The 26,262-nt window shown below is 45.0% G+C and overlaps 1 protein-coding gene and 1 long non-coding RNA gene across 7 annotated transcripts in view; one reads left to right on the top strand and one right to left on the bottom strand.

Annotated features, from left to right (window-relative positions):
• LOC148971454 (uncharacterized) overlaps nucleotides 1-14,915 on the bottom strand; it is a 53,284-nt gene extending 38,369 nt beyond the window's left edge. The window contains exon 1 of the long non-coding RNA XR_016147022.1: nucleotides 14,565-14,915. This is a non-coding gene — a long non-coding RNA (uncharacterized LOC148971454). The remainder of the gene's footprint in view (nucleotides 1-14,564) is intronic.
• Nucleotides 1-25,763, top strand: part of mpp3b (MAGUK p55 scaffold protein 3b) — a 113,584-nt gene extending 87,821 nt beyond the window's left edge. For all 6 annotated transcript variants that reach the window (XM_089121875.1, XM_089121873.1, XM_089121877.1 and 3 more), the window contains 5 exons: nucleotides 1,221-1,301; nucleotides 12,956-13,049; nucleotides 13,605-13,713; nucleotides 15,516-15,644; nucleotides 24,999-25,763. In XM_089121875.1, coding sequence (XP_088978001.1) covers nucleotides 1,221-1,301; nucleotides 12,956-13,049; nucleotides 13,605-13,713; nucleotides 15,516-15,644; nucleotides 24,999-25,178 — 593 coding nt within the window. In that variant the 3' untranslated portion in view covers nucleotides 25,179-25,763. The remainder of the gene's footprint in view (nucleotides 1-1,220; nucleotides 1,302-12,955; nucleotides 13,050-13,604; nucleotides 13,714-15,515; nucleotides 15,645-24,998) is intronic.
• Nucleotides 25,764-26,262: the final 499 nt, after the last annotated feature.

The raw sequence follows: 26,262 nt of genomic DNA, 5'->3' as shown, positions 1-26,262 counted from the left end.
TTCTCTTTCCCTTTTCAGGGAACAAGGGTTACAGTCATAACCCAAGGACATTCCCTATCGAGGAAACTCAAACTGCGTCAAAGTGACACTTTGGGGGAACGAGTACCCACCACGCCACAACGCGCCCTGCCTGCCCTGGTGTGAAGCTGCTCACAGGCACACTAGGACGCGAGCACAAGAGAGCCGGGTGTCGACGGAATGTCTAAGCTGTAAAACCTAATGAAGGTATGTGGGGTAGTCCATCCAGCTGCATCGCAGACTTCCTGGATGGGAGCCCCTGCGAGAAGGGCCCTAGAGGACTCTGTGCCTCTAGTGGAATGAGCCCTCACAGCCAGAGGTGAAGGCATACCGCGCACCTGATAAGCTGTGGAAATCGCATTGACAATCCATTTGCTGATGGTGTGTTTCATGTCAGTATTTTGCACACCCCTTCAAATAAAGTGTTACCATTTTGGTCAAGCAGATGTTTATTTTAGGTTACAGGTATCCCCCCCAAAAAAGAGGGAGCAGTGTCAACTCTTTAATTTCATTCTGGGAAGAGCAAAGATGGCAGTGTATATGAGTAGACGAAATAAGGTTGAAGGATCTACAGATGATGATGCTGCTTGAAATGCTGAAATCATGTATAAGAATAGATTTTAATTATTACAGTTTGATGAATGATCTTGGAAAATTTTCCAATATTTGGTGTCACAATGTACTCTGCTCGCTCTGTTGTTGAGAATAATCTAATTTTCAAGAGTAGGTTGCTTTAATATAATTTTATTTCAGTGTTGTTTTTTACAACTCTTTTAATAAAGTATTTGTAAATCTCTCTCTCTCTCTCTCTCTCTCTCTCTCTCTCTCTCTCTCTCTCTCTCTCTCTCTCTCTCTCTCTCGTCTGCACCAGTCTGTCTTGTCATCTGCACTACACTTCCCAGGATCCTCTTGTCTCCTCACCTGAACTCACTCCCGCAATCATCCACCTGTTGATCGTCTTCATCATCTGTTTCACCTGTTTTTCACCTCATTATGTTTGATTCATTCATGTATTTAGTTTGCCTGTGTTTCTTCAGTCATTGTCGGTCGTTGTCAGTGTTACCCTGAGTTAGTGAGTGTTTCTGCCTGTTTGCCTGTACCTGTTTTAAGTTTAACTAAAGTAATTGAATTGGAGCATTTGCCTCTTCGTCTTCTTCTGCCTACACTCCACCAACACACCGTGACACTCTCTCTCTCTCCAGGATCTCTTGGTGCTCGGATCAATGAGCTGAAGCAGAAGGTGATTGCTGAGAATCCTCATCGGTACGGTGTCGCTGTACCACGTGAGTTTATTAGATAATTTCGATTAGTTCTACATTAGAGACTATGGAGGTCCTGGTTGATACATTAGAAGCTGAATCAAAGTAGAACATGTTCTTTATTTATTTTATTTATTTATTTATTTAATATGGACATAACAATAACATTGGACGAACCAGATGCATTGTTTAAAGTGTAATAGTACATGTTACATGCTAATTTTCAACACCTGTCTATACAGGCTTTTGCAACAGATAAAAACACATCATTAAACAAGACAAAGAAAAAAGGAAAGTTCTCATTTACACATGAGAACAACTTTGGCCCTATTTCAGCCACTGTTTAAGGTCTATGGTAAATATGTTAATATTGTTCTACAGTTTGAGTCCAATTGGGAGAGAATTCCATAGTGTAGCCCCTCTGAAGGAGAAGCTAGACCAAAAGATTTTATAAACTTTGGTAGCACACAATCCCCACTAACTGAGGCTCTGGTGGAAGGTCTTAAAGAGCCCTGTTGCCTCTCTATGAGGCCAGAGAACAGTGGTGACACACAGTTGTTCAAACATTTAAAAGTCAATTTCAAAATACTAAAATTTACAAAATGTTTAAAAGTAAAAAGCTTGTGCTTTTGTATGATATCACAATGATGGCTTATCATAGGTTTCTTGTCAAATATCTTAATTGCCTGTTTGTATAAAGAAATGACTGGTTTCAGAGTAGACGCTGATGTTTGTGACCATGCTGTAACACAGTATGAAAAATGTGAAAAAACCATTGCATGCATATGTTGCACACTTAAAACAGACTCTGTCTTTTCTTTTGCAACTTTATTTTGCCAGTTCTGTTGGAATTAAAAATTTTTTACACGAAGCAACACAACATCTTCTCACATCGGCGATATAGCCTACGTTTTCTTCTCTCGGCTCAGCACTAGACACTGCGCTGGCTTATGACATCATCGTAAAATGAACTTTCACCTTTCAGTAACATAAATCAGAATAATCTCCAGAATATTTATCAAATGAAATTACAATGAAATTATAGTGATTTCCTTACAGAATTCTAAACATATTCCTATTCTAGAGAATTATGAAATTATAAAATAATACTTCTAGGTCACAACACCCTCCCCCACTAAAAAAAAATGTCTAAACATTTTCTTTCTTTTCTTCACAATATTAAACAACAATGTCCCCACAACGGAACACATGGTGGAAGGTAAGTAAACAGGTAAGTATTTTCACACACATCATACATTACAGGGTGGTTATAACATTATCTCTCCGTATTTTTTTTTCCTTTGGCAAGTCTCCAATGGCAACAATACAAGACTAAGTGTCCATAGTCCATTAGTATCAAATGGTGAATAATCCATTGAAGTATTGGTGGGCCCCCCAATCTTCACAAAGGGACAAGGAAAGTACCATATACACCCCAAACTTATGTGTCTACATATTCCTCAGCCATGCAGTTAGTAATCTATACCGTAAGTGTACACACAACTACTGTTCCTGTAACTACTGTTTGTATATTACACCACTTCTTAATTCCCATATACTAGGATTATAACCAATTTCTGTACTTATTATTTAAATAACTGTCCAGATTACCTGTTCTGTATTAAGTGTTAGCTACTACTATGAATTGTAACTTGTGATGGATAACATTAACCATAAACTAATGAACAAGATAATCTCTGTGTCTTTTATAACTATCCATGATAAAAAAGGATACACAAATGATGATCTGGTAGGGAAGTCACAGGCAGTTCCTGCGGACATCTTTAAACCAACATGGCAGGCTTTCAGCTGTTGAAAGGTTGGCTGGCCTAGCTGGTCATAGGTGTAGACACGCCTGGGCTGCCTAGCTCTTCTTAGCCTGTTTCTCCACATCTCGGTATCACTTTGCTCATCCTCTGATTCAACAGCCGGAACATCATTCTCCCTCTCCGAGCTATGTCTCTCCTCAGTAGGGTCCTCTTCAGGCTGCAACTCCGGTACAAGCGCCCTCTCAGGCCTCTCTCGGAGTGTCTCCGTTCTCGGACGGAACTCTTCTGCTTCTGCATTAAGGTATCTCAGCCTGTCCCACTGCTGTCCATAGACCATACTCCTCCTCACTGGAACCGTCTGTGTCTGTTCGGTAAGTATCATGTCTGGCTGTATGATCCCTTCTTGTTTTCCGTTTTGATTTTCTCCTGTTGTTTTTCTCTTCAAGGTTGGGTTCATGACCTTCGGGCTGTTCAACCAGATAAGGGCATGGTAGAAGTAGGTTACGGTGTAACACCCGTCTTCTCCCTGTTCCTTGCAAAGGTTCAATCACATATACTGGACTATCTGGGACTTTTCTTCCCTTGACAACATGAATCATGTCTTCCCAGTGGCTACGCAGCTTTCCAGTACCACCTCTGGGCGTGAGGTTTCTCACCAGGACATGATCACCTGGCTCCAGAACAGAACTCCATGTGTGCTGATTGTAGTTTCTCTGTCCTCTCCTTGCACTTTTCTTCATGTTTAGCATCGCAATAGCATAGGCTTCTTGCATGACTTCTCCACTTCTTTGCGTAGTCAGTCTGTGACTGGTTCCTTTCTCCTCCTTCCTTGGGGAACATTAGATCAACTGGTAAAGTTGGCTCACGACCAAAGAGATGGAAGAATGGAGAGAATCCTGTCGCTTCGTGCACAGTTGAGTTATAGGCATGGACCACTTTGTTTAAGTGTTCTTTCCACCTTGACTTCTGAGACTCTTCAAGCGTGCGCAACAAACCCAGCAGAATTCTGTTGAACCACTCTGCCGCATTAGCTTGAGGGTGGTATGGGGAGGTGCGTGAATGGCGAATACCGCAGTGGTCTTGTAGTTTGTGAAAGAGAGTATTCTCAAACTATTTTCCCTGATCGTGATGTATCTTGGATGGGAAACCAAAACGCATAATAAAATCATCAAAGAGTTTTCTGGCCGCTGTCTTCCCAGACTTGTCTTTCGTTGCGTAGGCCTGTGCGTATTTGGTAAAATAATCCACAACTACAAGTATATACTCCTCACCTCCTTTACACTTGTCCAAGTATAGGTAATAATAATAATAATAAAACTTTATTTTATATAGTGCCTTTAAAAGTAGTATCTCAAAGCACTTTACATAAAAAATAATGGAATTAGACAGACACAACAGTTTAGGCTATAAGAACTAAACAAGCAATAAAATAAAAGGCAAATAAAATAACAATCACAGTGATCACACAATCACATAAAAGCCACCCTAAAAAAGTACGTTTTAAGGGAGGATTTAAAAACTCTAAGTGATTCTGCATTTCTAATCTCAGAGGGCAGGGAATTCCACAATTTTGGAGCTAAAGAAGAAAAAGCCCGATCACCCATAGTTTTTAGCCGTGTTGTTTGGACGGTTAAAAGACCAGCTTCAGAAGATCGCAAAGCACTTGTAGGAGTGTAGGGGGTTAAGAGCTCACGCAAATATTGAGGGGCCAAGTTATTCAGGGCCTTATAAGTGAGCATGAGAATTTTAAAATCAATACGAAAACTGACTGGAAGCCAGTGCAATTTTTCCAGGATTGGTGTAATGTGTTCCCTTGCACTGGTCCCAGTCAGAATTCTAGCAGCCGAATTTTGAACCAACTGGTAGCTTTAGAAACCCCAGCCAGCAAAGCATTACAATAATCAATTCTTGAAAAAACAAAAGTATTGATGAACTTTTCAGCCACAGAGAATGTCAACAAAGAACGTAATTTGGCAATGTTTCTGAGATGAAAAAATGATGTTTTGACTGTGTTACGAACATGACGGTCAAATGTTAAATTGGCGTCAGATATCACCCCCAGATTTTTTAGTTTAGTTTGCAATTTCAAAGCTGAGCCATCCACACTTAAAGTTATGGACTCTGCTTTACGCAACTGATGAGGTGAACCAATAAGCATCACTTCAGTCTTATCACTGTTCAGACAGAGAAAGTTTTCAGACATCCATTTCCTAATCTCAGTAAAACACTGAGAAATATAAGACACAGGCATATTGACATCAGGTTTTGAATGTAAATAGATCTGAGTGTCATCGGCATAAAAGTGAAAATTTAGACCAAGTGTTCTTAAAAGTTGCCCAAATGGAAAAATGTAAATACTAAAAAGTAACGGGCCCAAAACTGATCCCTGGGGAACACCAGAGCGCACCACACCGACCTCAGACTTGCAATCACCCATCACAACGAACTGCTTGCGATCAGAGAGATAGGACTTAAACCAATTTAATGCAGAATCAGAAACTCCAAAGATGGTCTCTAAGCGATTGATTAAAATCGAGTGATCTATAGTGTCAAAAGCGGCACTAAGATCAAGAAGAATCAGTATAGATAGACGGCCAGAATCAACGACAACAACAACAACAAGTTTATTTATATAGCACAATTCACTCCATCAAAGTACTTCAATGTGCTTTACAAAAAGTAAAAACATCATGAAAAAATACCATCAGATGCCAGATTCAGATGCCATTAACAAATCATTAGTCACTTTGACCAGTGCTGTCTCAGTGCTGTGCAGTTTCCGAAATCCAGACTGAAGTGGCTCAAAAAGATCATTAGCAGAAAGATGAGACAGTAGTTGAGAAGCCACTGTTTGTTCTAAAATTTTGGCGAGGAATGGAAGATTAGAGATGGGTCGAAAATTATTCAGATTATCGAAGTCCGTGTTGTTAGTTTTTGGTACAGGGGTGACAGCAGCAGTTTTAAGTGCAGCTGGCACAACACCAGTGCACAGGGAGTTATTGATAATTCTCAAAACAAAGGGAGAGAGGGAATCAAAACATGATTTAAAAAGGCAAGATGGTATAGGATCAACTCTAGAAGTTGAGGCTTTCAGTTTTGAAACCGTATTACACAGAGACTGGGAATCATGAATTGCAAAATTAGAGAGCGAGACACCAGAAAATGCAAATGTATCTGAAGAGGAGGCAGCAACGGTATGAGTGGCAACAATGTGGTTTCGAATATTGTCAATTTTGGTGCTAAAAAACTCCAAAAACATATTACAAAGGTGAGGTGAAGCAGGAACTCACAAGGTCTAAAGTGTGGCCTTTGTCATGCGTAGGACAGTCCACTAGTTGGTCTAATTCAAAGCACTCCAACATGTACAGAAAGTCTTTTGTTATTGCGGAGTCAATAACAAAAGGTAGTCAATGGATATCGTAGTCGATGGATATCATTTCAAACGGTGCAGAGGTCTCAATGCTTTGGATAGGTGTCCTGATTATTCTGTTAGGTTTTTTCCTTTTTAGACAGCGACACATTTGGGTAACATAGTGTTCCATTTCCTGTCTCATCTTTGGCCAGAAGAACCGTTCTCTTGCGAGAGCCACCATTCGATCGGCGCCCTAAGTGTCCCATTTCTCCGTGGAGGTGCTTGTACACAGTAGGCTTCAGGGACTCAGGAACAACTAACTGTTTTCTCGTTGCAGTCTCTCTTCTGAGGATGCCCTCTCCATCAATCTTTAGACGGGGCCACTCTCGGAGAAGTTGTCTCACTGCTTCACTTTCTGCCAGCTTGTCTTTATGTCTCAAGAATGCATGTGGTTTTTTTTTTTAAAGCCAGAGCTCTGCTAATGGCTAAATCTGCACTCTGGGCAACCCTGATATCTTCCACTGCAAGAGGTTGGATTGGCTCTGAAATGTTACACCCCTCTGGCAGTGCATCGACGTTACATGTGACAGCAGAGATCCAATCTACATCTTGAGTTTTCTCTCTTTCCAGAGCTTTTCCAATGCATTCAATAGCTTCCTGAGGGCATTCCTCTGTACACTCTCGCATGATCTCTTCAATGGGCTTTTGTCTTCGTGACAGGAAATCCGCATCTCTGTTTGCTGTTCCGGGTCTGTACTTCAATGTGAATCTATAATCCGCCAGCTCTGCCACCCAGCGGTGCCCTGCTGCATTGAGCTTTGCTGACCTTGTGACATAGGTCAAAGGGTTATTGTCACTATATACAACAAAGTCAGGTGCATGGAACAGGTAGTCACGAAAACGTTCTGTGATGGCCCATTTTAGTGCCAAGAATTTGAATTTGCCAGAATGTAGCTTGTAATTCTTTTCCGCCGGTGACAATGTCCGTGAGCCATAGGCACTGACCCTAAGAACACCCTCTTGACGTTGGTACAGAACTGCACCTAAGCCCTCTTCTGAGGCATCCACGTGAAGTACAAAGGGTTTCTCCAAGTCCGGATATGCCATCACAGGTGGATTTGTCAGCCGATCTACCATTCTGTTCAGTATTTCTTGGTGAACCATTGTCCACTGGACATGATAGGATGGTGGCAACTGAGCAGACTTACGGCTCACATTCTTTCTTTTTTGGCTTTGCGTCTGTTCAGACTTAGGCTTTGCTAACAGTTTATAAAGAGGTTTGACTATCCTGGAGAAGTCTGGTATATAGGATCTATAGTAGCTGAGGAAACCCATCAACTTTCTCACCTCTCTCACAATGGTTGGTGTCTCATGCTTGAGTGCTTGAACTGCTTCCCCCTCTTTGGGATTCATCTTGTATCCCTCTGCAGAGATTACTCGACCCACATAACAGACCTCACTTCTGAAAAAGTCAAATTTTTTTGGCCTCAGTTTTATGCCACACTCTCTTTGCCGTTGTAGTACCTGTCTCACGTTTTGGATGTGTTGTTCAAAGTTGGAGCTAAAAACTAACACATCATCTAAATACAGGACACACACTTCATCTCTCAGATCTCCCAGGCATCCCTCCATGTAGCGCTGAAAAGCTGCAGGCGCATTAGTAAGCCCAAACGGGATCCTCACCCATTCATACAGTCCCCATGGTGTTATGAATGCGGTGCAGGGTCTGCTTTTCTCACTCATGAAGCCCTGGTGATAAGCCATGCCCTGGTCCAACACCGTGAACCAGGAGTTGCCTCCCAGGTTTTCCAGGATCTCCTGTATCTGCGGGATTGGATGACGATCCGGCTGTGTTTTTCCATTCAGCAGTCTGTAGTCTATACACAGGCGTAGACCTCCATCTTTCCTGACGCATACTACAGGTGAAGAATATGAAGAACAAGACTTCTGGATCCAGCCTCGACTGAGTAGGTCCTGTATGTAAGTTTTCACCTCTTGGTAGAGGTATCTAGGGATTTCGTTCTTTGCACAGGCACATTGTCTTTTAATTGTATGTCCATTTGCAAATCTTCAATACACCCCGTGTCCCAATCATCCTTCGCAAAAACATCACATTCCTCTCTGAGCATTTGTTGTACCTGACACTGTTGGTCATCTGACAGATGGCTCAGGTCCACAGGTGGGTCCCAGGGCTCAGGTTGTGTTATCCGGCTTGATTGCTGTGCAAGTGAGGTGACTGCTGCTGTCTCGTGTCTTAAGTCTCTGATCAACCATATACTTTGTCTGCGATGGGTAAATGGCATCAACACTGTGGAACCATCCAAGTGTCGTGCAACTACACAGCAGGATGTCATTATCAGTTAGGTTTTCAACGGTAACCTCTATTTTACCATTATCTTCTGAAGGGAGCTGAATTTCAATTTTGTTTGTACTCGCTGAGGTATTTCTCATTCTACAACCTGATGCCCAGTGTTCTGCGCTGCCACACTTATAACAGTGACTACATCTTCCATCTGGATTGGACAATTGACACTGCTGACACTGTCTCCTTTTTACCGTCTTTGGCTGTAGATGATATTTTCAGTTCGGCTGTTCACTCACTCTCATTGGTTGGAGCTTAGAGGTCTGGTGGAGACTAGCAATTTGAGTAGTGAGGTTCTGAATGGCTTCACATATAACTGTATTAACTTGATCAACCTTTTCCATCAGTGTATCACGTTTGTTTGTTTCATAGTGTTTATTCTTATTGTTTGGTTTATTCACGTAGCTTTCATTTCCACATTCCTCACTTTCCTCACTAACCGCTGCAATTTTGATCATCTTTGCTTTTGATGTAGTTAAACTTATTCTTCCTTTCCATTTCCAGAGTGTATGCAGCATCTTCAACTTTCGGATTCTGTAAGTATGGCTTTATGTCTGCACAGATGGTGTCATCATGGAGGCCAGTGAGTACTGTTTGGAGGAATTGATTTTGGATTAGCTCTGCGCTGTACAAAGACAATTTGTTGTCTCAGATCCGTGGCTCGCACTAAAAACTGAATGGGTGTTTCTTTTGAATTTTGAACAGTGCGCGTGAGGGAGTGATACAGATCGGTAGCATCCTTCTCAATGTAATGAGTCTGTAACATCTGTCTGAGAGCTTGCAATGACAGATCAACTCTACTTTCAAGATAACTCTTCAGTTTCGTTCCTGGAGCTATAGCTTGAATGACAGCTTCTACGACTTCTCCCTCATCATATAACTTTTTTCATTGCTCTTTGGATTTGTCTTTCCAAACTAGTGTACGCTAATTTATCCTTTTGATTTGGTTCTCCAATTTGTCCAGTTATTTTGAACTCTCTTCTGTACATTGGATGGACAAAAGAAACATTTTGGGAAACTGCTCCTGTTGCATTTGGGACAGAAACATTTTTTTCTTGTTCGTTTGTATTACTTTGTGCAATATCATTTTCAACCACCGGGTGGCACTCTCGCGCTGTTTGTTGGAGCTGGGCTACCCATTATTGTCAACTTTTCCTTTGATTTCGTCAATTTTGCCATTTCCTTGCAGCAATATAGACATCCCTTCATTCTCTTGTGAAATAACATCTTCCCCTTCTAAATACTGAAGAATTTGCCTCCTCAGCTTACGAGGTAAGTCTTTGTCACTTTTTTCCACTGTTAGACTGAGTGCCCAGCATATATGATTCAACTCTGGTGCAGTCAGTTGTCAGTAACTTTTCTTCTATCACACCTACAAGAGTTTCCCACTCAGACGACATCTGTTGCACTTCTGACATGATAGAAAACTTTTACCTTCACTGCTTCGTCTGGAGCACTGCAGTATTGACGACGTCGGTGGCTAGGTAGCTCGCAGCTAGCTCTTACTGTGTCGTGGCTCGTCACTTGTGACACTCATCTTGCTTGCTTCGTGATGAAAATCTAACTGGGCGGAAACACCAAGTTTATGTTGCACACTTAAAACAGACTCCGTCTTTTCTTTTGCAACTTTATTTTGCCAGTTCTGTTGGAATTATTTTTTTTTTACACAAAGCAACACATCTTCTCACATCGGCGATATAGCCTCCGTTTTCTTCTCTCGACTCAGCACTCAACACCGCTACTGTGCTGGCTTATGACATCATCGTAAAATTAACTTTCACCTTTCAGTAACATAAATCAGAATAATATCCAGAATATTTAGGGCCCGAACACTAACAGTGCGAGGACCCTATTGAAACTGTTAGGGTTATTTTTCTGCAAAGTAAGCGCCATTTTCGGGGCCGCAACATGCTCAAAAACTCACCAAATTTGGCACGCATGTCAGGACTGGTGAAAAATTTCGTATTTTGTGGGTTTCGCGGATGGGCAGGGCAAAATGGCTCGCTAGCGCCACCTAGAAAATTGGAAAAAATTAGCCCCTCGTTCACGTTCAACCTACATGCACGGAATTTGGTGGGGATGTGTATCATTTCAAGACGCACAAAAAAGCCTCAAGAACCCATACCCTAAACTCGACAGGAAGTCCGCCATTTTGAATTTGCCGACCGATTTGGGACGATTTACACATGCCGTACTTTAACGAACTCCTCCTAGGGATTTAGTCGGATCAACTTCAAATTTCTGCTGTCCCTTCTAAAGGCATTGACGATGTAAAGTTGTGCTATCTGCATTGAATATTCACCCACAGTCATAGCGCCACCTAGTGGCAACAGGAAGTGACCTTTGATCTGCACGAAATGCACTAGATCTGCACGAAATTTTACACATTTGACAAGAGTCCCGCCCTAAACAAATTTACATGCCGACATTCACTCACATTCATAGCGCCACCTGCTGGCAACAGGAAGTGACCTTTAACGAAGCAGCCCCCGCCGCTTGTTTGACCGACATGTATGAAATTTCTGTGGTACATCTACCATGTCCAAACGCACAAAAAAAGCCTCTTGGAGCGATGCCCTAAACTTGACAGGAAGTCCGCCATTTTGAATTTGGGGGCCATTTTGGGACGATTTCTAAAACACTCCGTACTTTAACAAACTCCTCCCAGGGATTTAGTCGGATCGACTTCAAATTTCTGCTGTGCCTTCTAAACGCATTGACGATGTAAAGTTGTGCTATCTGCGCGTTTTTGTCGATGGGCGTGTCCGTGGCGTCGATGATTCGCCATGAAACAGGAAGTTGTATTAACTTGGCTGTAAATGCCCAGATCTGCACGAAATTTTACACATTTGACAAGAGTCCCACCTTGAACAAATCTACATGACAATATTCATCCACAGTCATAGCGCCACCTGCTGGCAACAGGAAGTGACCTTTAACGAAGCAGCCCCCACTGCATGTTTGACCGACATGTACGAAATTTCTGTGGTACATCTACCATGTCCAGACACACAGAAAAGTCTCCTTGTGCGATGCCCTAAACTCAACAGGAAGTCGGCCATTTCTAATTTTACCGAGATTTTTGGATTATTTACTCATTACGTACTTTAACGAACTCCTCCTAGGGATTTAGTCGGACCGACTTCACATTTCTGCTGTGCCTTCTAAAGGCATTGACGATATAAAGTTGTGCTATCTGCACGTTTTCTTCCATGGGCATGTCCGAGGCGTCGATGATTCGCCATTAAACAGGAAGTTGTTGTAACTTCATTGTACATCCTCCGACCTGTGCGAAATTTTATATGTTATACAACAGTCCCGCCCTGAACACACGTACATGCCGAAATTAGCCCACAGTAATAGCGCCACCTGCTGGCAATGAAGTTATGGTAAATGAAGTGCGTAGCAAATTCACATTCGCACCGGCTGAGCTACAGAATATGCAATGCGGCCGCCTTACACCCCGACGCGCTACAGGTGCGAGGGCCCGCCCATCGCTGCTTGCAGCTTTAATTATCAAATGAAATTACAATGAAATTATAGTGATTTCCTTACAGAATTCTAAACATATTCCTATTTTAGATAATTATGAAATTATAAAATAATACTTATAGGTCGCAAAACATAAACAATAAAGCCGTGCGACGTGGCAGCTCTCCTCTAATAAAACGAAAACAGTTTAGATTTGCACAAGTATTTCATTTCATGAACCTCATTAATGGGTTCACGGTCTGAATGAACTTCAAGGAAGCTGTCAGGCGACCTAGAGGGCTGATAGAAAAACACATGGAAAAGGTTTTCTGAACATTTAAAGTTAAATGGGACAACTGAAGCCATTTCAAGATGTTATGTAAAGCTTGTGTTAACTGCTGCCCAACCATTGCAGTTGTTTATGCTGACACATGGATAACTGCGTCATCAGCATAAAGCTGGCAGTTTACACCATGACAGCAATCTGGGAGATAATTTATATACATTGAAAACAACAACGGTCCTAGAACTGACCCTTGGGGCACTCCTAAGTCATTTGGGCTCAGGTTGGATTTAACAGTTCCTACTTTCACACATTGTTCTTGCTTCAATTTGATGTCCTGAAGTTGAAGAGCTTATAAACTCAATAATTATATATCAAATTCAAATATGTTATAACATTAACTGAAATGATTTTATACTTTGTATAATAATTTTCTAACAGACACAACAAGACCCAGAAAGAGCCATGAGAAGGAGGGCATAGAATACCACTTCATCTCCAAGCAGGCCTTTGAGGCTGACATACAATCTAATAAGTATGTTACAGTATATGAAAAAGGTTTAATATGTTGGATGCATTTTTGGTCAATATTTTAACACATCTGCACTGTAAAAAAAAACATTTTCAAGATTCGTTATCACAACATTTTTTCTTTTGTCAAATCAACTTAAATAAATTATCTAGTTCAGATAACTTATTATTTTGAGTTTCTGATGATTAAATAAATCTCCTTCATTGTATTAACTCACTTTTTCCAGTTCAATCAACTTAAAATTTTAAGGCAACCAGGTTACTTAATTTTTTTTAAGTTAAACCAACAATATTTTTTTTTACAGTGATGTGTGACATTTTGTTAAAGGCATATCCCACCCCAAAACATGGAATACTTTGGCTACCATCTATTGTAACTGCATGAAACTTTTCTTATGTGTTTTGAGAAAGAAAGTAATACAGATTTGGAGCAATGAACATGAGTAAACAATGAGAGAATTGTCATTTTTGGGTGAATTATTTATTTTATAGTGTTCTAAAATGTCATTTTACTGGTGCTGTTTTAATTGATGATAAATGCGATATTGTCTATGTCCAGGTTTATTGAACATGGTGAATATAAGAATAACCAATATGGGACGAGTCTGGAGTCAATCTGGACTGTCCTGGCGAGAAATAAAGTGTGTCTGGTAGATGTTCAACCTGAGGTAAATGTAGCGTTCTCTTACTGTTTCTATTGTCAGTTTATTTGCTTTCCTCTGTATTTCTGATTCTCAGATCTTGTGATATGTGAAGTGTCATAGTAATTTTCAGACCAATTTAATCTGACTTAAAGTGCCCTAATTATGCCATTTTAAAGTCTCTTAAATAGATTTCCTACAACAGTCAAAAAACAGTTTAATTTTCTCAATATATACATTGCACATCACCACATTGTTTGTCACATGTGGGAACTGTATCAATAGTCAAGTCAAGTCAAGTCAAGTCACATTTATTTATATAGCGCTTTTCACAATACAGATTGTATCAAAGCAGCTTCACAGTGATAACATGTAAGTAGCACAACACAGATCAACAACATTGCTAAACACTAAATAACCCCAACTGAGCAAGCTCAAAGCAAGCCAAAAGCAAGGCGACAGTGGCAAGGAACCAAACTCCATCAGATTGGATGGAGAAAAAACCTTGGGAGAACCCAGGCTCAGTCGGGGGCCAGTTCTCCTCTGGCTTACATTCATATTGTTTAAATATAAATATAAATATACAATAACAACGCATAACTTACATTAGCCGAGCACTAACATGAATGACTGATGTAACATAAACGTTTGTAAAAAATATTGCTCCATGCTTTATCTTTACTCAAATTAGTAGGAACGCCAGACAATCTGCATTAAAAGACACAGTTTTAGGTAATAGTGGCCCTCAGATGATCAGCAGAAGTATTTCAGTAAGACAGTGATAATGTGAGTTAGCCGGAGACCTACACAATATGAAATACAAAACGATCTATTTTGAACACCCGGTAGAAAATACATCAATAAATATTCATACTTACAGGTTGTGATTCTGGTCCAAATAAATGCGTACCATCTTTCAAGGGCAAGCGTTTTTCGAATCCCATGTTGAACTCCTAGTGTTTAGAAGCAGTCGTCAGTAAAATGACATTTGAGGGCTGGTCAAGTTGTATGTGGGCGGTAATAAGGTTTATTAGTGGCCGGAGAATCACTTCAGACACAGCAGAGCAACTATAAGACTAGAAAAATACACACAAATTTATACCTTGCAGTTTATGTTAAAAAATACCCAAGTTACACACGCTTTGCATGAGCTGAACAGTTTCTTAAATTTGATTGGTTATACTTAACTGGCCTGAAAGTGGCAGCTGACACCTTCCTGGTGCCAAGCAATGGTGTCTAGACCATTTAATCAACTAAATTTTGATCAAAAAGACTATTTAATCAAAATTACATATTTAAACATTTTTTCCTGTGAAAATAATTTCTTCATGGCTTAAAATTGTTTGATTTTACTCTACACCCATCCTTCATTTAGTATGTGCCAAACCATGAACATGCAAATTAGCTTTTTAGGGATGTGATTTTTCAGTATTTATACAGATTTCTGTACCTGAAAAGTACGACCCATGTGAATGCGTGAATCCTCACATAAATTACATAATGCATTTGTATTGTATTGAAAAGTATAGCTTTGATATTTTGAAAAATAACTCCCTGTTCCATGGGAAAACGTCTCTACCCCGGTTTAGGGGTAGATTATTGTATAAAAGTCAGATTTGTAAATCACTTGGATAAAAGTCTTTGCTAATAAATAAATAAATGTAAATTTAAATAGTGATCTTTTCCACAGTGGTAGGTTTCTGCTCAACCTAAGCTTGATTTGAATCTACAACTTCTGTTATCAGCAGAGACTCTGGTCTTGATTTTTGCTGAGCACATAATTGGAAACCCATGCTATGATTTTTATTTCCTTTTTCTGTAATGCTCAGGCTCTGAAAATCCTCCGTACGGCAGAGTTTAAGCCCTATGTGATCTTTGTAAAGCCACGCATCCCTGAGATTCGCCGGCAACGGAGCTCTCCCACATCACCAGGAAGGGGTGACAATGGACACATCACGGTGAGACTGATTTATATCACCATACTCCACAAATGGTTGTAACAAGCCAAATGGCTTGTAAATCTCAATCATTCAACTCTTAAATTGTACACCGTTGACAACTTTTTGGGTTACTTGACTGTTTGCCCGTTCCCTGAAAAAGCAGGAATAAGATGCTGCGCTTGATTTAAGCATTATGGAAAAACATCATTGTTTGACCGGTTGTGAACACGTGTGGCAAACATGCCAAGAATTTTGCATAAATAACCTCTAAGAATCATAAGACTCATAAGAAGACTCATCATAGGAATGCGCATGTCAGAGGCTATAAATAGATCTGTGACAGATGTACTTATTGTGTATATTTGTCATCCTGACAGGCCCCCAGTGCTGCAATAAAGTGCAGCATCTTTTTCCTGCTTTTTTTACTGAACAGTATTACAGTCAAGTAACGTGAGACGTTGCCTTTCAAAAGCTACTCTCAATGCTGCACTTGATTTAATCACTGTGGGAACGAGATTACCAACGTCGCGCACTGTTCCCCTCAAGGTTGTGTAGTTTGTGCGCACAAACGTAAGTAGGGCCTCGCCTCTGACATGAGCTTGGGATGTTTGACTCAAGGACATGTGAGCCCGGAGTAACATTAACATCCAAGCTATAAAATCGAATAAATGTGTGCGGAGAGTACCAGCCTGCTGCATCACATACTTGCTGCATGGGGGCATCTCTTGCTAAAGCCCTGGAAGACGCAATGAGCCATAACAACTCATGGGTTAGAGCAATAGCATCCCTCACCCAATGCGACATAGTCTGCTTTGTGGTGGCCGCCTGCTTTGTGGTTACAGCCCCCAACAAGTATTTTCGAACCCATAACAATGGAACAGATGCTCTGACTTACGCCACTGGCTAGTGTGGTGAACGTAATTCTGAAGAGCATAAACTAGACACAATGAATGGAGTCTCTCCTGCTCCAGCGAAGTGAACGGCAGAGGACAGAAGGCTTCAACGAAGTGAACTTTTGGCAGATAGTCGGGGTGAAGGTGCAAAATAGCCTTGACCAATCCAGGGGCAAAGACTAAGCAGGCTGGCAAAACCGACAGAGCCTGCAAATCCCCAATCCTCTTTAGTGAGAAGATGGAGAAAGAAAACGTCTCGGTTACGTATGTAACCCTCGTTCCCTGAGTAGGGAACGGAGACGTTACGTCAGAAGTGACGGAGATTGGGGATTTCGCATAGAAAGCCAATCCTCTTCGAGTATTTAAACACGAGCCAATGGCATGTAATGCCTTGGGGCTGCGGAAATTTGCATAGCGTACTCCGCCCTACTCCGTGAGTATAAAAGGAGGAAGTGAACGCAACCGCAGTATGTCTTCGCTGAGGAGCCAAGACTGAACTCGGCATCTACCCAGCGATACAGCAGAAGTGGCAGGGAGACGTAACGTCTCCGTTCCCTACTCAGGGAACGAGGGTTACATACGTAACCGAGACGTTCCCTTTCGTAGTCACTTCGAGTTACGTCAGAAGTGACGGAGATTGGGGGTCTGTGCCATCACGCCAACTTCAAGCTGTCTTCCAGTGCCCTGCGAAAATCTGAACCCCTCTCTTTTTTTTTTTTTTTTGGGGATCTTACTTTGACACAGGATTACCAAGGTACACTGGGAAACATATCCCGGAGGGGACATGTTACCAGATGCCTACCAGAGGGTGGACTTAAGAACACTCATATGGTATAAGAACACATATGGAACACTGGAGTACCAGCAGTTGGTGGCTAAAATTTAAACTCCAGGGTTGGCAGATGGCTTGCCAAGGGAAGACACATGCTCAGAGAGTCTTACAGTGGATAATACACATGAGACGGTTACCAAGGGGGAACCGTACGCATGGAGGCACCTAGCTAGCATCCAGAGCCACAGCAGTGGAGCCCGCATCGTCGGTGCTGGAGGACTCGAGTCTTCAATGGAAGAACTGAGGAAAATCGCACTTATCCAGTCCGGGGAGTGGAGTGGCGAGCAAGCGAAGACACCTGAGCGGGTCCAGTACCGGCCGGAACGAGTACGAGAGAGGACACTGGCTCAATTCGCAGATTATAGAATCTGGCGAAGGTTTTGGGTGTCGCCCAGCCTGCAGCTCTGCAGATGTCTGTTAGCGAGGCGCCGTGCGCTAAAGCCCAAGAGGAGGCCACACTCCGAGTGGAATGGGCCGTCACACCAAGGGGACACGAACGGCCTTGCTGCTGGTAAGACAAAGCAATGGCATCCACAATCCAGTGGGACAGCCGTTGCTTTGAGAGAGCCCTTCCCTTCTGGCTCCCTCCATAACAGACAAAGAGCTGGTCTGAGGTCCTGAAACACTGCGTTCTGTCGACATAGGTGCGGAGAGCACGTACCGGACAGAGCAGTGCCAAGGCTGGGTCCGCCTCCTCCAGGGGCAGCGCTTGCAGGTTCACCACCTGGTCCCGGAAGGGAGTGGTGGGAACCTTGGGCACATATCCAGGCCGGGGTCTCAGGATCACGTGAGAGTAAGCCGGCCCGAACTCCAGGCACGCTTCGTCAACGGAGAATGCGTGCAGGTCCCCCACCCTCTTGATGGAGGCCAATGCAACCAGGAGTGCTGTCTTCATGGACAGAAACTTTAACTCTACTGATTGCAAAGGCTCAAAAGGATGCCTCTGCAGAGCACTTAAAACTACTGAGAGGTCCCAAGAGGGTACGAGGGGAGGACGAGGCGGATGCAGCCTCCTCGCTCCCCTCAGGAACCTGATGACCAGGTCGTGCTTCCCTAAGGACTTACCTTCCACTGCTTCATGAGAAGCGGCAATGGCCGCGACGTAAACTTTAAGGGTGGAGGGCGACAGCCTGCGCTCCAACCCCTCTTGCAGGAAGGAAAGCACGACACTGACCGGACATCTCCGGGGGTCTTCTCCGCGAGAAGAACACCAGCTGACGAAGAGGTTCCACTTCAACGCATAAAGGTGTTTCGTGGACGACGCTCTTGCGGAAGTGATGGTTGCCGCCACCGCAGGTGGCAGCGAACTCAAACCTTCCTCGTCCCGTCCAGGAGCCACACGTGCAGCCTCCAAAGATCGGGACGAGGGTGCCATAGAGTGCCCCGTCTCTGAGAGAGTAGGTCTTGTCTCAGAGGAATAGGCCAAGGAGGTGCTGTCGCGAGGAGCATGAGATCGGAGAACCACGTCTTGGTGGGCCAATAGGGGGCTACCAGCAAGACCTGCTCCTCGTCCTCCTTGATCTTGCACAACACCCGTGCAAGGAGGCTCACTGGGGGAAACGCATACTTGCGTGGGCCCCGTGGCCAGCTGTGCGCCAGCGCATCCGAACCGAGAGTGCCCCAGGTCAGAGAATAAAACTGGGCGCAGTGGGCTGAGTCCCGAGAGGCGAACAGATCTATCTGTGCCTCCCCGAACTCTTCCCAGATCAGCTGGACCGACTGGGGATGGAGTCGCCATTCGCCGGAGATGGGACGGACCCGTGACAGCTCGTCGGCTGCCCAGTTCCGGTCTCCAGGAATGTAAACTGCACGAAGGGACCTCAGGTGCTTCTGACTCCATATCAAGAGGTGGCGGGCGAGCTGCGACAACTGGCGCGAGCGTAGACCCCCCTGGTGGTTGATGTACGCTACAGCCGTAGTGTTGTCTGAGCGGACAAGCACATGCTGGCCCTTGAGCAACGCCCTGAAGCGGTGCAGGGCGAGCCGTACTGCCAGCAGCTCGAGGCAATTGATGTGCATGAGGCGCTGGGCTCCTGTCCAGGAACCGGCGGCTGCATGCCCATTGCACATGGCACCCCAACCCGTGGTAGATGCATCCGTGGAGACGACGAGATGTCTGGAAACTCGCTGAATAGGGACGCCTGTCCGTAAAAAGCTGAGGTTCGACCACGGGAAGAAGGTTCGCCGGCATGCCGGAGTCACTGGGACTCGGAGCGAGCCGCGATGCCATGCCCACCTCGGGACTCGATCGCGAAGCCACAGCTGAAGCGGTCTCATATGAAGCAAACCGAGCGGCGTTGCCGCGGCCGCGGATGCCATATGCCCCAGGAGCCTCTGAAATAGTTTCAGTGGAACCGCACTCTTGCCCTCGAACTGTCGAAGACAAGTCAGCAGTGAGTGCGCGCGCTCGTTCGTGAGCTGCGCGGACATGGCGACCGAGTCTATCTCCATGCCGAGAAAAGAGATCCTCTGCACGGGGCAAAGTTTGCTCTTTTCCCGGTTGACCCGAAGGCCCAGACGGGCTAGGTGCCGGAGCACCAAGTCTCTGTGTTCGCAAAGCTGAGCTCGAGAGTGTGCTAGTATCAGCCAGTCGTCGAGATAATTCAGGATGCGAACCCCGTGTTCGCGAAGGGGAACAAGGGCTGCCTCGACGATCTTCGTGAAGACGCGAGGGGACAGAGCTAACCCGAATGGGAGAACGGCGTACTGATATGCCTGGCCCTCGAAGGCAAACCGAAGAAACGGTCTGTGTCGAGGTAAAATGGACACATGGAAGTACGCGTCCTTCAGGTCGATCGCTGCAAACCAATCCTGATACCGAACACATTCGAAAATGCGTTTGGCCGTGAGCATTTTGAACGGTAGTCGATGGAGAGAACGGTTCAAAATGCGCAGGTCCAGGATCGGTCGTAACCCACCGGTCTTCTTGGGGACAATGAAGTAGGGGCTGTAACACCCGGACTTCACCTCGGCTGGAGGGACCGTCTCGATTGCACCCTTCGCCAGCAGGGTCGCAATCTCCGCTCTCAGGACTGGGGCATTGCCACCGACTATCGTGGAGCGAACTCCCCTGAAGCGGGGAGGAGACCGTGCGAACTGAATCGCGTAGCCGAATCTGATCGTTCTGATGACCCAGCGGGATACCCCGGGAAGCACTAGCCAGGCTTCCAGGAAGTGAGCCAACGGGGTCATGTGAACCACAGACGTCCCCCTGGAGGGGCAGCGTGGCGGGTCGACTGGCACGCGTGCAGGGGTTACCCCGCTCGGATGCGTCGAAGCCCGCTCCCCGACAGAAGGGACCAGGGAAAGCGGAGCGTTCCACGGGGGTCCGTTCTGCCGGGGGTCTGGCGACAGAGGGGGAAGGGATTGGCGTAGCCCGGGGACGACACACGCACCCTTCCGCGCCCTCCGAGACAGAGAGGAGTGAGTGGGCTGACACACTGGGGCATCGAGGGCACTCACTCCAGTCTGTGAGCTCAGTGAGGATGTCAAGTCTTTCTTTAACCAGTTTAGGGTGCTGCCCACCCGTGGGTGAGCAGCGGGGAGCTGAGAACAAAAGATTCTCCCCCGGCCCTCCACCGGGGGAAGGAGGGGGCCTGCTACCGCCTCCTGTGAAAGACTCGAGATCGACACTGAGCTGCCCGTGTCAGGATCTTCGCTTAGCCTGGCGTTTAGCGGGGCGAGCGGCCTGAGGGGGCTGTGACGCCGGTCTGCGGCCTCCTCGACGCCGGGGCCCGGGTGAAGGCTGCTGCTGGGGCCGGGCGGGAGGGAGGGAAGCCGCAGAGGGGCGTCCTCGGCGGCGAGCAGGGGGAGGCACCTGTGCCGGCGACTGGGTGGAGGCAACAGCTGGTCGCCGGGGCAGGATATGTTTAATGGCCTCTGTCTGCTTCTGGGCAGTGGAGAACTGTTGGGCGAAGTCCTCCACCGCACCGCCGAAAAGGCCAACCTGGGAGAGCGGAGCGTCGAGCAGACGAGTCCGCTCAGCGCTCCGCGTGTCCGCCAGGTTGAGCCAAAGATGACGCTCCTGAACCACGCTAGTGGCCATCACCTGACCAACGGCGCGAGCAGCCACTTTCGTTGCCCGGAGAGCAAGGTCAGTGGCGGACCGCAGTTCTTTAAATGCCGTCGGATCAGTCCCGCCCTCGTGCATGTCTCTGAGCAACTTCGCTTGGAAGACCTGCAAAGTGGTCATAGCATGCAGAGCGGAGGCCGCCTGTCCCGCCGCTCTGTAGGATCGCGCCGCCATAGCAGACGAGAACCCACAGGCTTTGGATGGGTGCTTAGGAGGACCACGGGTGGAAGCGCTCTGTGGACACAGCTGCATCGCAACAGAGCGCTCCACCGGGGGCATCCCAGTGTACCCACGGGCGGCCCCGCCGTCGAGGGGGGGAAAGGCGGGGGAGAGATCGCGCTCTCGAGTGGACAAAGGAGCCCCCCAAGAGTGCGATAACTCCGCATGCAGCTCGGGGAAAAAAGGTATTGGAGTCGGCCGTGGCTTTGCAGCGGCAGCCTTGTCCAAAAACCAGTTATCCATCCGTGAGAGATCGGGGCAGGATGGAGGTTTCCATTCTAGCCCGATACTCCCAGCGGCTCGAGACAGCATGGCCGTCAGCTCGGGATCTGACGCGGACAACGCTGGAACTCCCGAAGGAGGCAACGCAGCCGGATCTTCCTCTCCCGAGGAGTCAAGCCCGCCTAGTGATGCTGTGATAGACATCGCATCATCATCTGGAGCGCTGCTCGAAGCAGCCGGTGCCGCCGAAGAGACAACCGACCGAGTCGAACTAGCGCTCGCTGGCTCACGCACTGAGGCGGGAGGTGTGGCCCGAGGAATCGTCGGGGCTTTATCCCACACCGTCACCGTTAGATCGCCCGGTCCCCGGGTCGACGGGCCCCCTTTCGTGAAGGAAGCCGATCGAGTAGGGGGGACCGGGGCTCTCACTCTAGTGAGATCATTGAGCCGCGACCTCAGTGTGGAGATGGTCATGCTCCCACAGAAGGAACATGAGTCATCCACGAACGCTGCTGCTGCATGCTGAATGCCCAAGCATACAAAGCAGCGTTCGTGACCATCAGATGACGATAGAAATCTACCACATCCAGAAGGGCACGGGCGAACCATCTTTAAAAAGACGTGCCGCGTGCAGCTCTTTTACAGAGAGGAGAGAAATTCACTCTTTCAGCGCTGAGGCTACCAGGGAGAAGCGCAAAGTCTGGCAAACCACTGCACAGATCGCAGGCAATGCAGAATCTCGCTGGGTACCGCCGTCACACCAACACTGAAGAGGACGCTCGTCTCGAAGAGTCTTGAATTAGCTTTTCAAGAGTGAAGAGGTTCTCTTGGCTCCGAAGCGAAAACATACTGCGGTTGCGTTCACTTCCTCCTTTTATACTCACGGAGTAGGGCGGAGTACGCTATGCAAATTTCCGCAGCCCCAAGGCATTACATGCCATTGGCTCGTGTTTAAATACTCGAAGAGGATTGGCTTTCTATGCGAAATCCCCAATCTCCGTCACTTCTGACGTAACTCGAAGTGACTACGAAAGGGAACCACCTTTAGAGTCAGAAGCTTGACCGGCGCTGGAAGGAGCCCCTCAAGGACCACGGCTAAATCCCATGAGGGAACTTTTACTCTGAGGGGTGGTCTCAGTTGCCTAGTGAGTTAGGAAGCTCTCACACTGGGCCATGGCATGCAGACCCAGGGGGGCTGGAGGAGTCAGTGAGAGGTAAAGGGGACATTGTTTCCTTGAAGTGAAGAGGTCCACCTCTGCTTCATAAAATCTTTCCCAGATCTGATTGATTACATCGGGATGGAGCTTCCAATCCCAATGTATTTAAACATGTGGCTTGAAAATGAAAATTCTATGATCCAAGATGGCCAACACCATATGATGCCATAATATAACCCTGACCCTATATGGGAAAATTTAAGGCATTAAGGTCAATAGTGACAAACCAATCTTTGTTTTGAATTTGAGACGCAATCATTTTGTTTGTCAACATTTAGAACATGTTGAACAGACTGGGAAGGTCTAGTGTGTCTATTGGTGTATTCCTTTTCTTACGGTTCTCAGTACCCAAGCAGATATGTTTGGCAGTAGTTTCCACGCTGCCACCTTTTGGAAAAGGAGCATCAATTTTGATGCAATGTCTGGTGATGCAATGATGGGGGAATATTAAATATCCTGTGTCCTGGAAAACGGCAGGAAGCAACCAAGTATTTAACATTTCTCTGAAAACTGCTGCCCCAAGAAACACAAGAGGTGGCAGCGGTGTCGTGAGTGTATTGGCGAAGGAGCTACTTAGTATATTTTTTATGTGCCCCATCTCGCGGGATGTTTTTTCCCCAGCAGGTCAGCTTAGTGTTTCTGCTATGTGCAGAGTGGCACCAGCATGACCCAATGACTGAAACGCCTCCCCTAACAGGGCGAATGTTCTTCTGCACGGCTTAGTGGGGAGAGCTGACTTTTTAAGTGAAGATGACTTTCCCAGGAGAGATAACCCACAAGTGTCTCTTCCAACTGGGGCATCGTATAACCACATGCCCTATACGTCAAGGCCTCAAAGAAGTGAACAATCAGGTTTCCCCCATGAATGAGTTAAGTCGTCATGAATGTCTTTGAAGAAGGGGAGAGACCGTCACTGAGTCCTCTCCCCCTGGCCCCCATACAGAAATTTGCTAGAAGTTTGCTCTAACTTTGCTCTTTCTCCTGTGGCCAGTCTAGCTGTAATTTAGCCACTGCATAAGTGACCATCTCGGGTAACTGCTCATGTGCTTCATCGGTAAAAAGTGGTCTGGATAAATAGCTGAATATAGTTATTTTCATATTAGAGCAGTTTCAACAAAGAATCATAAAATCATAGCTTGCAAACTCACACAATTTCTTTGAATGTGAAGAGAGAAAGGGAAAAAAATCTCCTGTCTACTCAATTCCCTCGCATTATTTACATGCATAATGGACTGGCAATCTGTGTGTTGCCTCGCAGACGCGAGATCTGAGCCATTAGATTCTTTATTGATGAGAACCCACAACCTCAGCCTGCTCTGAAGACGTGCCTTCTTCAGCAGCAGACAAGAGCATTTCGTGATCCAGAGAGAGAACGAGAGAAAGGTAAGGACCCGTCACCCGCTCCCCAGATCAACTTGCGAGCCCCATGATTTCATAATTTCTTTTCCCTAAGGCGAGTCTGGAACGGAGCACTTTGATGGGCAATGACTCGCAGTCCTTTCACTCTGTGCCTCGAGGGCTGCTACAGTGTGCTTTTCCGCCAATACATAATTCAAAATGGGCCATGAAGCCTTTCTCGCGAGAGAGAGTGAGAAAAGGCTTTTTTCTGCTTTACAAAACTAACTCATAGCAAAAGGAATAGTTTGAGAAGAGGTTTGAATAGCACACAGCACACAATGCGGTTCAGAAGACAAAGGAAAACGATGAGCGTCTATTTATAGCCCCTGACACGCTCATTCCATTGACGTCATAATCAAAGGTTTAAGCCAAATTCTTCACTTTTTTGCTATATTTACAGCCAGTCAAACAAAGATGTTTTCCCATTGCGCTTAAAGTGCACTTAAAGTGCAGCATTGAGAGTAGCTTTTAAAAGTTTTTTTTTTCCTTTTATCTTTTTTTCTCTCACAATGTGAAAAGGATGAAGACCTGCAGGACATGAGGCAGTCAGCCGAGCAGATGGAACAGCAATATGGCCATCTAGTGGACAGGGTCCTAGTAAAGGAGGACTCTGCCAGCGCCTGTGTAGAGCTGAGGAATATTCTGGAACGACTTGAGAGGGAGCCGCAGTGGGTGCCTGTCAGCTGGGTCCGATCATGATCCTTCCTCCCTCCTAAATTAAATTCATACTTGCGCATTTTGAAAACATAGACCTCTCTGTCTCTTTCTGAGTCAACTGTCTGCAGTTTCTGTTTCATCCTGTTTGAGATAAGTAATATAAAGCAAAATAAAAGTGCCGTCTGAATTGTTGAAAGTGCACTAGCAAGATTTCTGTTCATAAGGTTTTGCATGAAAGTACTGTAGCTTTGACAAGAAATGTATAACTATGTATAACTAATGGTTGTCCTTATTTCTGTCGAGCGAGCTGCACAAATAAACATCAAATGAAGACAGGACTACTTGAATGAGAGAACACCGACTCAGGTTTACTCACTGTGTCAAAGCTGGTTTCTGCCAGGCATACTATCTAGTGTGAAAGTCTTGTTTTATCTTTGTCTTATGCTGACTGTGTACGTTTAGTCAAATGGGAATTATGTAAAATAGTATACTGTATATTTGCAAAAGTGTTTTGTACACAACCTGTCATACAATTTTGTTGTAATTGTTAATGTTTTTGTATACAGATGACTGTTGCTGTCTGTGTAGTTCATTAGGCAAATAACAAATTAAATATATTACAGAGCATGTCTTTAGGGCCATACCATTATGAATATGTACCATTTTAGAATTTTTGAATGTGAATTGTTATAATAAAAATAAAGACTGCATCACTTTTTTAACTTCTTTTTTATTAGAGAGAACAACATAAAAAAAATACAAATATTATTAAATAATATTTTATTATATTATTAAAATATCTATTAAATAATATATATTATTTCCAAGGAGGAAAGACATCAGCAATGATCTTAGAGAAGCAATTATTGCTGCCATCAATCTGAGAAGGGTTGTACAGCCATTTTCCTACAATTTGAAGTCCATTATTCTAAAGCAAGGAAAAATATCCACAAGTGGAAAACATTCAAGACAGTTGCCAATCTTCTCGGAGTGCACGTCACAGCAAATTTGCCCAAAGGTCAAACTGCAATGCTCAGAGACATTGCACAACACCCGAAAAGGTCTCATTTACAGATGTAACCCTCGTTCGAGTAAGGAACGTAGACGTTACTTCATAACGACAAAA

This window comes from Pimephales promelas, chromosome 17 (assembly GCF_988280905.1).
Source record: "Pimephales promelas chromosome 17, fPimPro1.hap1.1, whole genome shotgun sequence".
NCBI classification, from domain to species: domain Eukaryota; kingdom Metazoa; phylum Chordata; class Actinopteri; order Cypriniformes; family Leuciscidae; genus Pimephales; species Pimephales promelas.
This window is presented reverse-complemented; position numbering and strand designations above follow the sequence as displayed.